Raw genomic sequence first — 14,004 nt, 5'->3', positions numbered from 1 at the left:
ATCCCCCATGCAATGTCTTCCAATTACCGAAAGTACATTTAAGTAAAATAAAAAAAAATAAAGGCAGAACTATCCCTATGGAATTTGCCTCTTCAGCTGTCATTAGAGAAGTCATAGTATGCAATACACAACAGCAAGATATATTTTTACTGTGAATAATTATACTTTCAGCAGCTAATCATGCCTTGATTTGTGCTGCTTAAGTTAAATTAGGTTGACAGCCAAAAATAAGCCAAAGACCTTTCTTCATGGATGGTTAATTCAAAAGCTGATTATTTAAGAAATCTCTGAAAATGTTATTGGGTAAAGTGAAAATGAGAATAGTCTATTTTAAATGTATCCTGTGCTTTGTTTAAGAATTTAATGATCTTCAAAATGATTAATGATCTGGATAAGTAAGTTTAATGAAAAAAATCGTATTTCTTTTTTGTAGCTTTCCATTTCCAAAATAACATTCTAATTAAGCCAAGGAAATGTTAGAGAGTGACTCTTTTCTTTCAATAAGGAACAAACTTGGTGTCTGTGTAGAATGTATCTTGGTTTATGTATAAAATTATAAGATAGCACAGGGATACATATTTTAAAAGGGGAGGCAGTAGATTTTGCCCTTGAATGTGTGGGTCACCTCCATTAACATCAATGATAGTGCTGCACATACATCAGAAGACTGACTTTTTCTTCCCTTGAATAAGCAGGTTAATGGGGACTTTTTCTTGCAGAAAGAAACATGAGAGTATTCAGACAGCTACCTTAGTGTGTGTGTTTTTGTTTGCTTTTATTGTTGTTTGGTTTTGTTTTTACAAATACTTGTTAAACTACTCTTCACTTCCCTGTCCAAGAAAAAGGGTTTGATTTTCAATGAAAGATTCTGGAGTGTAATAGGACAAATAGAAGTCCATTGAGATTATTTTCTTCCTAGAAGAAGGATTGAAACATGGATTTAACAGAATTCCCTATATACACTCTTAATATCAAGACAGCAGCTGTGTGCTACTCAAAATAACTCATAGAGCTGGAACTTTAGATATACTCTGCAAAGGAGTCAGTTGTTATCTTTCCCATACCTCTTTGGAAAAAGCTCTGGGTTTGCTCTAAATAAAAATTCAATTTTGGTGTAGTGTCAGATTTCATCAACTTTCAGCTTGTGCTCATTGACTGGTAAGGATTCATGTCATGCATTCTCAGTTATTCTTTCTTCCCGCTTCCTTTGCCAGAGAGCTTTACTGGGTAGGAGTTTAGTTATATCTACTTTTATAGCTATGCATATATTTTCCCCCCACCACTTAATATACCTATCGGATAAATTTCCATTATTTAATTCTTTGATATGTCTACAAGAAACCATGCAGTGTTTTTTTACAAAGCCTTCTAAATATGAGCCCTTCAGTGGAAGCGTATGCACAGCTCCTTGAATTAATCTTTTTTTAATACCTTTCTGAGGTAATGCTCCAACACTCCTTAAACTCTTATTTAGGGTTCTTTGGTAGCTGTGTACACTCTGTTCAGTAAATTAGATGTCTACATTTTAATGAGGGAAAATGTAGGTTCCCACCAAGTATATACTAAGATTTTATTGGCACTCATTCTGTTGAGCCTCAATCCAGCAAAGCATTTACACAGGTGCTTAACATTTATGGGACTATTCACATCAATGGGACTACTCATATCTTCAAAGTTAGGTATGTGCTTGAGTACTTTGCTGGATTGAAGCCTTATTTGGTTGGATCAGTGGCATCCCAAACTTGCTCTGTTTTTTTTTCAGAAAAATACAGCCTACACTCCCTTCAGAAGTTTCTGAATGTATTGATTCCTTTCATTACATTTGTGCCAGAGGAAAGTGGATCTCTCTTTTTTCAGAGTAATAATGAAGTACTTAAAATATTTCGTAGATGGCTTTGGTTTCATTGGCCTTGAAAAGTTGATACTGATGATTATGTGTTTTTGTCTGCTATGATAAAGTCCTAGAAGCCCCAAAATTCTACAGTTGTGGAGGGGATCTTTTGCCCTGCAGAGTGAAAATCATTCACTCTTAAAGTAAAACTCTTAAAACAAGCAAAAATCCCAGATCCTCTCCCTTCCCCTGAGGCTGGTGAAAACTCGGGCTCACTGAAGTCAATAGCAAAAACTCCCATTAACTTCAGTGGAGCCAAGATTTCAACCCTTGTCTGTCCTTAACACAGTTATACCAGTTCATGACAGCATTTAAGCGCATAAAGTTAAGATGGGACCAAATTCTTTAAAACTATTTTTTATCCTGAAATTGTGTTGTAATTGTTGTTGTTAAATTACAGTTTTAATGTTTTAAACCAGGATCCTGTCCTTCTAAAATGAGTGCACATAATAACAACATATACAGTATCTTGTACAACCTGATACCATACAATAGCTAACACCAGCCAATTTTTCTGGGGGCAGTATACACATTCCTCTAGTTTTTCCAGGTTGTTGGTCTATCTCAGCTGAATTACACTAGCAAACAAAGGACTAGATTATGAAAGGGAAGCTATATTTCACTGTATACTTTGAAAAAGCCCCGACTGGTTCAACATGCACAAAGGCAGCTGTCCTCTTTATGAGATGGGTGGGGTGCTCACCCTGAATTTCACATTGGAATCTTGTCCAACGCTTTTTTATGGAAAATTGTTTGTGTTGAAAACTTAAGCCTTAACCAGTAGAAGGAGGGGTTTTTGAGATTATTAATTACAATTATGTAATAAGAGTTCATCAGATTATCAAATCAGTGTTCAAACGGCCCATGACATACAATTAGCCGCACTGCACCTTTAAGTGGGTGCGGAGGCTGTTGTCCAGCTTGCCAGAGGGAATAATGATTTATGGGCTGGAGGGGGGGAGTAGGGGCACAGAAGCTACTGCTAAAGGCAGAGTGAGTCAATGTGGCGATGCTGACTCATCCCCAGGGACTGGAAGGGCTGGGGAGTTAGAAACGGGCAAACCCAGCAGAACAAGCCCCTTTCTCCTGGACCAGACAGAGCAGCACATGTCCTCCCCATTCTTGGAGGTAGCAAAATACCAGGGTTGGTCAGGACTCAGGACCTGCTGTGGGCATCACCTGCCCCTTCCTAGGGAAGGAATTTTTCCCTTACCATCAAATTGGCCAAGGGGGAGTGTTCTTTTCTTGTTGTTTTTTTGCCTTCCCCACAGTAGTTTCAGGGGGGCTTTGTTATGGTGAGTTAGGCTATGGTGTTGCAACTCATGATGCAAATTGCGGAGCAGATGTCCGGTGCAGGTACTCCATAGGAAAGGGATACATTGACCAGATAAATGGCTTCGTAAAGGATTTTAAAAGGAGGTGTTTTTTAAAGGAGTGGAAGGGGGTTGGGGAGTTCTGGGCTCTTATGATTGCTACGGCAGGGAGTCACCCCTTTTCTTATAACCCACCTTAATCCTCATTTTTTGTGGGGAGGGCTTGGTAAGGTCTCAACTATGGGTGGGCTGGGGTACCTGGATGGAAAAAGATGGGGGCTGGTGAAAGCCCCCCATTTAGATATCGAATGAACATGGAGTTACCTGTACCATATAGTTTTAACTGCTGGGTATTGCCATACATCTAATAATAAAGTTGTGGCCTGATTAAAACCATATTAAGTGTCTTCTGACCTCTTTTTGGTGTAGCTGGACAATGGAATTATTGTATTGACTTTAGTGGCTTTGGATTAAAGTAAAATTTGTCCACAAACAAATGTTTTCTCTTTAGAATGTATTGTTGCTCCAACGTCTTCAAACATTCTTTACAGTACTCCCAAGGAATTATTTTCCACCATCCCTTGGTTTGATTTAGGATGAGTCATTTTCTGATTAGGGAAATGTAGTGAAAAGAATTAAATAAACTGACTTTTCCCATTGCCTTTTATCAGATGTTTGCTTGTTTTGTACAAAGGCTAAATTAGAATAAAGGTAAACTGCTTACGTTTTAATTAAAAAGAGAAAATAGTACATTTATACCTATACTTTAAGGGGAAATTATTTTATCCAATTACCCAACCGCTAGGGAAAATAATATGAAATCTTAATAGCAGAGAGTATAGTTTTAAAGAGAACTCCAAATTCAGCCTCCTCACATCATTTTTGTACCTCTTTAAAAGGCAAAATTTCAGCTCCATTTATCCCAAATAATTATGGAACCTCTAGAATGCCAGATAAATGGGGGACTGAGTAAGTGGGAAGCAAGTGGGAAACTGATTCATGTGGGGATTGTATTTTAGATAAGAGAGTTTGGGGATTGTAGTGTTTTTATATTATTGATTTGAAACTTTCAATATATTTTTGTAAAGGATGTTTTGAGGAGAGCAAGGGTCAGCAAGCATATTGTGGAATTCAAAAAATAAATAAATCATAAAGCCACTATAGTGACTCCTGGGTTGTATTTGCATTGGGGGGGGGGTTAATTATAAACTTTAATTTGTCCACCTTTTTAATTTATTATTTTAGACAGCATTTGTTTTAGATTTTGTGTGTGTGACATAGAATAGGAGAGAAAAAAATTCTGAATATTCCATATCTCCAATTTAGTTTAACATAATTGCTAATTTAAAAAATGTTAGCACTTGAAATGGGTCATAGGTCTCATGATGTTTTACTTCATTTTCACATAGAGATTCATTTTTAAATTCTCAAATAGCTTGCTCTATGCACTCAGACATAGGATACTCTATGAAGTCATAGAGAAGAAAAACAAATAATGTAATTGAATGGATCCCCATCACAGGAACCAGGATTCAAAATACACACCTGAAATCACCAGTGTGTAGATAGGGACTCCAGTGAATATTCTGGGCCCCAATTCAGAAAAGCACTTAAGCAGGTGCTTAAATTTAAGCATGTGCATAAGTGGTTTCCTCTACTTCCTACCAGCTTCTCCTGACTTGCTCCATTCCGTCTCCAAACTCCTTCATATAAACCTCATATGAAACCCTGGCCAATCTCGTTCCATGAATATGCAGAAGCTTTTGCTTGTAAACACCAGTTTTTATCTTGAACGTTGTTATCATTGAACGTTGAAGCAGCACGGGTCAAGGGATGTGCTGGCTGCCGCTTCCTGCATTGGCCTGGAACGGCGACCATGGCCAGTGGGAGCTACGATCAGCCGAACCTGTGGATGCCGCGGGTAAACAAACCGTCCCAGCCCGCCAGCGGATTTCCCTGATGGGTTGTTGCATGCCTAAGGTTGCCAATGCTGAACTATCACAATTTTATAGCCAGTGCCAAAGGAATTTTACTCAGCATTCATGTTCCTATAAAGGGCATGTTTTTTTATGTACTATCTCATGATACTGAATTCAGGCCCTCTTCCCTATCAATGTGATTTCTTCAGCATCCCCCCACTCCTTGAGATTTAAGAACCATAGAGAAACCAGTGGTTGCTAGTGACTTTCTACACAAGTAGGTCTGTCTCTTGGGATTGGAAATGTATTTATTTCTCACTTTGACATGTGAAGATCCTGTCTGTGTCTATCAGAAGAACAATGATCAAAAATACTGATGCTATAGAAAAGTTAGCTTTAAAGTATATCTCATGTCATGATAAACATACTGTTTAGTACCAGTTCTATTGGTATGGCATAGTATTTTTTTCCCCTTTACTCTTTTCAAAGGAGTCCTATGCTTGGAAACAAAATTCTTATTTAAGAGCTCATTGATTCTTGCTGCTTATTTCCCATTTGAAATCATCATCCCCTGACACATTATAATCATTTCTACAGCAACCAGTTATGATATAACCAACAGAGGACTGTAGATAAGTAATAAGCAGCAGGTGAATTTGTAAGGAGACAAAAATGTTGCTTTGATCAAACTGTCCCAAGTAGTAAAAGTTGGAGAAATAAAAGTGTGTGTGGGGGAGGGAACCTTGACATACATCTCTAAACAGAATATTTTTCAAGTTCTTCCTAAGGCTTCAAATTCAATGGAAATTTTTGCTATTAACTTCAATGGGCTCAGGATTTCACCCATGAGACTTTGAAAAAAATTCTAACTTAAACATTGGTTTTGACACTAAGATGATAAACTCCTGGAATAGTCTATACCCTAACCTTTTTTTTTAAAATTGGATGAAATGCAATATCCCTTGTATTTGATCCAGGAGAAAACATGATACAAACAGTAATTTTGACCAGTCTTTGCATTTCTTGAGTTTATTGTTTTGATTTTCATTTCTCTCTCTTATTTGTTTCTCTTGCATTACAGGATGAAGTTTGTCCCAAAGCTGAAAGAGATACTGTTCAGAGGTGTGTGTGGGCATCTGCTGTTAATATCAAAGACAAGTTCATTTACGTAACTCAGCCTACTTTGGACAGAGTGCTTATTGTTGATGTACAATCCCAAAAAGTTGTGCAGGTACTTATTTCTAACTTTACAATTAATGACAAGTCTGGATGCAACATCTCCAGCTCTGCTTCACTATATGCTTTTCAGGGACATAGTTAACCTGACAATTACATCTTATGTCCGAAAACAATTCAACATATTGTTATTACAGTTCACACCAAACATTACTTACACTGAAAGTAATTAATGAACACCCCCCCCCATTTGTTTACTTTGTGCATTTGACAGCAGTTTGTGTTTAGTCACTTTCACCTTTCCGCTGAATATAGAGAGTTAGCCAGGGAGAAACTAACTGAAAAGACCTTTAGAAACATAAGGACGACGTTAAAAAAATATTTTAATATACTATTTAAAGAGTGCTCCATCAGAAAATGATTTTTTTTAATTTGTCAATTAAAAAAATAATATCCATTGTAGAAGTTGTTATAGTCGCTATATACAGATATTCAAGATTCTATGTGTTAGGTTCTATGCTGTGCCTCTTAAACACAGTGTAACCCACACACCTCCTAGGTGTGATGTTCTTTCCCAGCTAGTGGCATGGAGACCACTTAGAGAGCAATTAATGAGCCTGCTTTGCAGCCTTAACTAACAGGCTTTTAGTTCCTGTGGTAGAGGCTGATGCACTGAGCTCTAGAGGTCTCCTGGCTTCCAACGACCAGGTCTGTCAGTGTTACAAGTGGGGGCTCATCCGGGATTTCAACTGAGAAGTCTCTGAAACTTGGGTCACGCTTCCTCATCTAGGGGAAGTATGTAACCCACACACCTCCTGGGTGTGATGTTCTGTCCCACTTAGAGAGCAATTAATGAGTCTGCTCTACAGCCTTACCTAACAGCCACTTGGCTTTTAGTTCATGCAGTAGAGGCTCATGCTTTCAGCTCCAGAGGTCCTCGGTTTGATCTCGCCCGCCGACGACCATGGTCTGTCGGCATTGCAAGAGCACAAAATTCCACAGCTCGGAGAGTGAAGCTTAAGGTGACTTTAAGCCATCTTTCTCTCCTCTCACTTCTTGGCTGCTAGAGAGGTAGGGAGGCCCCCAACATGACTTTGACAACCCTGAGGGGCTTCGTAAGTTATGGCAAACTGTGTTCTCCATTTGCATCAAGAGCTCCTCAGGCTCTTTTATGCTTCCACAGAAAGGTCCTAGCAGAGGTGAGACTCCCTCCCAGTTGCTCCAGGGTGTGCAGTTTTGATTTGTTAACAAGGCCATGTAAAATCTTACTACAGGCTCAGTTCTGGTGACATTACTCACATGCACAGTCACACTGATGTCAATAACCCAGTAGTCCTTATTCATGTGAGTCCTCCCATTTAAGTCAATCAAGATGAGGATTCATATGAGTAAGGACTACAAGACTGAGCACTGTGGTCCTGATCTTGCTCCATTTGAACTCTGTGGAAATTTTTATCATTAACGTTAATGGCAGCAGGATCAGCCCCTCTATCACCAGCTACGAGGGATGCTCAAATATAAAAATGTGCATGGAGAATAATAGAATAAGCTTTACAATGTCTAAAAATGTATCTCCAAAATATGAAGAGGTTACTTGTTGTAAACTCTCATGTGTTTACAGTTCATAATAAGACAGATCAAATTTACAATAGGCACAGTTGCAATAGAACTCCTTTTCCTCTTAGTTCAATTTGTTTAATACCTCCACAAAGGCATTATACGCCATTTTTCATTTTTAATCCAAAGATTATATACAGTGGAATATATTATACTATACAGTCTTTCTGACTGTTGGCATCTGACCAAGAAAATTAGCTTTACTTTGTTTCCAGCTGGAACACAGGTCAGCTAATTACAGGCATTCAGTTCGGAACTGTCAACAGTCTTTTGCCAGCAAAGAAGTTTTCTAATTACTGTCCATTTCAGAACATGTAGAATCATCTTTAAACTTATTTTAAAAGTAGAGCTCCGCACTTTCTAAAATAAATTTAACTCTGTTGCAAGCATCTATGAATCCAGTTCATGAATAAGCCTGATAACTTCTTAACAATTCATCTGTCATGCTCAGAAAAAAAGGCAATTATTTCAATGTGAGGGTTTCTTATACCACAGTACATGTTCTCATTCAAATTGCAATCACACAGTGTTTATAATGTCTACAAGATTCTTTGTGTAACATGATGTAATGTTCATGTATAACACATGCTTTTTAACAAAATATACATTTTATTTTTAATAGCACTTTATGAGTCTAACAAAAATATGCAAATACAACCAAAGTTTTTAACTTGAGGTATAAATCATTCCAATTACTCGTTTTTTAAATTATTTTTCTGTCATCATAAAATTCAATGGAATACATCGTTAAACTACCCTAAATTAGTAGGGCTTTTTCTGGAGCCCACTCTGTGTTGCCATGCAAGAGTTCCCAGTGCTGTGGGAGGAAGAGGATTGTGGATGGGGAACAGAGCAACCCTGGTCTGCACCAGTGACTAAGACATCTCCTTAATATAGGAGGCACAAGCCACCTCCCACCAGTCCAGGCTGACCCTACAGCCAGTGCAAGGATGGCTTCCCCAGAAAATCTAAGTTTTTGCCCAAGAAAAATTTGAATATCAAGGAAAATTCCTATTATGAAACTGAGATATATTTGTATCAAGCAAAATATCAAATGATAATACTGCTGGACAATAACTTGAGGAACTACAGAGGTGGCGTTTGTCCAGGAATATAAGCCTCAGTCTTAATGGTACAAGGCGACTTATATTAGTGAAAGAAATGCATTTTCCCCCAATAAACTTGAAAATACTTAATTCAGACAAATATAAATATAAGATAGTCCTCAAAGGTGTTATAGGAAGTCAGATAATAGGGCTAAGAATATCTGTTGGACTAGAGAAATTAACTGAAAAGCAGCCTGTCTCTCTATTTAAGTGATTGAATAGAGCTTCTTAGCTCAACTGGCTTTCCAGCACATGGGATATGCTTAGGCAATCACTGCAAAAATACCATGGGACTTGCCTCATATGAGTGGTTGCTGTTAACCATGCACATACTTAAAATATATAGCTTGACAGCAGCCTGAAAAATCTGCAAGTGTTTAAGTAAAGAAGAAAAAAAGTCCATAAGAAGTTTCTACACATAGTACAAGAAATACTTTGCTCAGCATTGCTGGTATTACCACAGAAACAGTCCTGTTCTCCTTATCTTTTAATAAAACATCTGCTTTCACCTCCCCACCTTTTTCCCCCCTAAGCACTAGTAATTTTTTTCTTTCCCTTTAGGTTAGGTCTGTAAATATATACTTTAAAATGGAGTGAAAGGGGAGCTTAACTTCTTACTCATGTCAGTTGTTTGAAAAGTATTTATTTCTGTTATTCATATGAGTACAATTTCCTAGCACAGGAAATTGCAAAAAGTCAAAGTTTCTTGGAAAATATAATAGTAAGCTGTTTGTTCGGCTGCTTCTTAATAGATTGCCTCCTTTGTAAGTAACTAAGATAAAATCTAAAAAACCTGTCTCCTCTGTATATAAATAAGGTCATACCTCCTAAAATAGAGTCCACCTGGATCAGTGGGTTAAAGACTTGATTGGACCTGCTGGGAAGGGAACAGACTCTGAGGGTGAAAGTGGAGTGAGTGCAAGCAGGAGGAATGCAGGTAGTACTTCCTCTTCCCTGGGCTTGCTGTCTCCCCTTGGCCAGCAAGAGGGAGACAGGACCTGCTTGATGCACTCATCCCTCATTAATTTAAATCCTTATCTGTTGTTGTTGTTTTGTTATTTGGGGGGGGCGGAGTTTGGAGCCTCTTGTTCCATTTCTAGCTGTCCTCTCTTTTAGTAATCTGTTACTTAAATACAGAGCATAATTATTGTCACGTTGAATATCACTTAAACTCTAATTCCTCAAGATAAAACTCCATAAAACTGGTGTGGAGAAAGTAAGCAACTAAAGAAGTGTTATTTAATCCTTCTCATAACACAAGAACTAGGGGGTCACCAAATGAAATTAATAGGCAGCAGGTTTAAAACAAACAAAAGGAAGTGTTTTTTCACACAATGCACAGACAACATGTGGAACACCTTGCCAGAGGGTGAAGGCCAAGACTATAACAGAGTTAAAAAAATAACTCGATAAGTTAATGGATGATAGGCCCATTAATGGCTATTAGCCAGGATGGGCAGAGATAGTATCCCTAGTCTCTGTTTGCCAGAAGCTGGGAATGGGTGAGAGCGGGTGGGTCACTTGATGATTACCTGTTCTGTTCATTCCCTTTGGGGCACCTAGCATTGGCCACTGTTGGAAGACAGGATACTGAGATGGATGGACCTTTGGTCTGACCGAGTATGGCCATTCTTATGTTCTTATATCTGCTTTGCAAAACTGAGTTTTCAGACATGCAAAAAAAAAGTGTTCTCGTCAGGATCAAAAGTGGGGAAAACAGAGAGATACATGGATTCAATAATGAAGAAATCTATCAAGTTTCTAAAGTGAAGAAACTCTAAGTCACTAAAATCAATTTTTCATGTTTTGTGCAAACGTTTATGCTGCAGAGTTCCTATCTAAATTTTATCTTTTATTTTGCTTCATTCATTTATTGTCCTTTTAATTTCTGTTGTGATTTTGTTTGGGCTGAACTTTTTCTAGCTGGCGTTATTTATTTATTTGATAAAAATCGACAGTAAAGGGAAAAATGTACCGGTACATATGAGAGAATTTGGTTCTAAGATGATGTATTTTTAGGGATATATACATGGAAATAAATAGTGAATATGAGATGACCGATCCTATGTTGAATGTTCTGAGTTACAAATGATTATTGCAAACAAGCACATGCTTATCTTTAAGCACGAATGATCCCTTTAACTTTAGTTGGACTAGTCACATGCATAAAATTAAGTATCTGCAGGATATGGGCCTTAAACAAATCTTTAGGGCAGTGATTGCCTTCTTTGTTTGTGCTATGTCTGTCACAATGGGAATTAGGATTGGGAATTTGGGGCATTACCAAGAGGGAAGAAATCATAAATATTTGTCATTTAGACCATTCCTTTGAAGTAGCTAAATGGAAATTTGAGGCAAATTAAATAGTACATCAGTCTAGCTATTGTTTTAGACACTAAGTAGCTTAACTCCACAGTACTCTAAAAGTTTTATAAAGTGTGAATTACTTTTTACGAGGGTTATCTTGCTGCTTAAAAAAGAGAACTAGTAAACAACTGACTTCATTGTGTGTGTTCAAAAGGGAAACCAGGTTCTGCTTAGCAGCAGAGGCTTGTTCTGAGACCTCAGGAGTACGGTTAAGTATCATCTGCAGTCTCATCCAGCCATTAGTGCATTATCTGGAGGATCGACATCATTAGTTTAAATTAGGTTCACTTAATTAGCCAGCTGGTACTCTCCTTGACAAACTGATAAACAGGCTGTGCTTTACAGTTCCATAATGGCAAGACCAAAAACCAGAGTGCCACATGTTATTTTTTCTACTGTAATGACCAAAATAGAAAAATTATCCCTACAGTTGTTTTACTTCACTTATAATACGTGTCACTTAATCAAATGCTCTGTTGTCCTCCACTTATAAAGTCTTCAGATATGTTCTCAGCTGTGTGATTTTGTTAACAAGCCATTTCCAAGAAAGGAAAGAAGAACATGCAAATACCTAAAATAATTGGTTGGGCTGAAGAGGTACAGAACTCAAATTAGTTATACTGAATTAACCTATTGAACTCTGTGACCTACTAGGACTTGATCATAAGGCTTCAAATTTTTTATTATAATGGCAATATATACCTATCTCATAGAACTGGAAGGGACCTTGAAAGGTCATGGAGTCTAGTTCCCTGCTTTCACAGTAAGACCAAGTACTGTCCTTGACAGATTTTTGCCCCAGATCCCTAAATGGCCCCCCTCAAGGATTGAGTTTACAACCCTGGACTTAGCTGGCCAGTGCTCAAATCACTGAGCTATCCCTCCACCCCGAAAAGCAGGGAATATTATTGGACCCAAATTCTGATCTCACACTGATATAACTGTGTTGATACCAACAGAATTACTCCAGATTTATTCATTTGGGGCTAGATTCACAAAGAAACTTAGCCATGGTGATGCTGTACCCCTATAGGACTCAGGGGCAGCTGAGCAGAGGTTTTGTGAATTCTACTGTGGCCTGATTCTGACTTTTAGGCACCTGAAGTGGCAGTACCTAAGTCTCTGAATCCAGGCCTTAGTGAATTATTACAGTTACTGGGAGGAAAAAGTCTACCTTTTCTCTATTCTCATTTTCTCTCTAGCTTTGCAATGAGTTTAAATGTTTAGATATTTCTGTATTTTATTAAGGTTATATGAACAGTTCTGGTGGAATTCTGAACTAGCATGAATACATTTGATTTGAGTCAGTCCAATACTCTTTCCTACATGTTCCACAGCCTTGAAATGACATTGCATCCTGACACATTTTTTCCCAACTTAGTAAGGTTTCGGTTGTAATATCATCATGAAGATCTCATACAACGCATGTGTCTACACTGCAATCAAAGATATGATGGTAGCTTGGGTAGGCATATCCACACTAGCTTAAATCTAGCTAGCATGGCTAAAAATAGCAGTGAAGACATGGCAATACAGGCCTTAGCACAAACCGTACAGTCGCACCTGAAACCGTAGCCTGGTCCAAGGTTCATGATGCTGTATCTTCACTAGAAGCAGCAAAGAATCCTGTGGCACCTTATAGACTAACACACGTTTTGCAGCATGAGCTTTCGTGGGTGAATACCCACTTCTTCGGATGCAAGCAGTGGAAATTTCCAGAGGCAGGTGTATATATAAGCAAGCAAGAAGCAAGCTAGAGAAAACGAGGTTAGATCAATCAGGGAGGATGAGGCCCTGTTCCAGCAGCTGAGGTGTGAAAACCAAGGGAGGAGAAACTGGTTCTGTAATTGGCAAGCCATTCACAGTCTTTGTTTAGTCCTGAGCTGATGGTGTTAAATTTGCAGATGAACTGGAGCTCAGCAGTTTCTCTTTGAAGTCTGGTCCTAAAGTTTTTTTGCTGTAGGATGGCCACCTTAAAATCTGCTATTGTGTGGCCAGGGAGGTTCTCTACTCAGACCCTATGCCACCAGCACTCCCAGCTATCTCCGTGACACCACTGATTTCCTGAGGAAATTACAATGCATTGGTGACCTTCCAGAAAACACCATCCTAGCCACCATGGATGTAGAGGCTCTCTACACAAACATCCCACACACTGATGGAATACAAGCTGTCAGGAACAGTATCCCTGATGATACCACAGCACAACTGGTTGCTGAGCTCTGTGCCTTTATCCTCACACACAACTATTTCAAATTTAATGACAATATATATCTCCAGATCAGTGGCACCGTTATGGGCACCCGCATGGCCCCACAATATGCCAATATTTTTATGGCCAACCTGGAACAACGCTTCTTCAGCTCCCGTCCACTCACGCCCCTTCTCTACCTACGCTACATTGATGACATCTTCATCATCTGGACCCATGGGAAGGAGACTCTGGAAAAATTCCACCATGATTTCAACAGCTTCCACCCCTCCATCAACCTCAGCCTGGACCTATCTACATGGGAGGTCCACTTCCTAGACACCATGGTGCAAATAAGTGGTGGTCACATTAACACCACCCTATACCGAAAACCCACCGACCGCTATGCCTACCTTCATGCCTC

At 38.7% G+C, this 14,004-nt stretch overlaps 1 protein-coding gene across 6 annotated transcripts in view; it reads left to right on the top strand.

The window, feature by feature from the left end:
• FSTL5 (follistatin like 5) overlaps positions 1–14,004 on the top strand; it is an 879,952-nt gene that overhangs the window by 815,049 nt on the left and 50,899 nt on the right. For all 6 annotated transcript variants that reach the window (XM_039541912.1, XM_039541914.1, XM_039541911.1 and 3 more), the window contains one exon: positions 6,205–6,354. In XM_039541912.1, the coding sequence (XP_039397846.1) occupies positions 6,205–6,354 (150 nt within the window). The remainder of the gene's footprint in view (positions 1–6,204; positions 6,355–14,004) is intronic.

This window comes from Mauremys reevesii, linkage group 5 (assembly GCF_016161935.1).
Source record: "Mauremys reevesii isolate NIE-2019 linkage group 5, ASM1616193v1, whole genome shotgun sequence".
NCBI classification, from domain to species: Eukaryota; Metazoa; Chordata; order Testudines; family Geoemydidae; genus Mauremys; species Mauremys reevesii.
The sequence above is the reverse complement of the archived record's forward strand: the minus strand, read 5'-3'. Positions and strand labels throughout refer to the sequence as shown.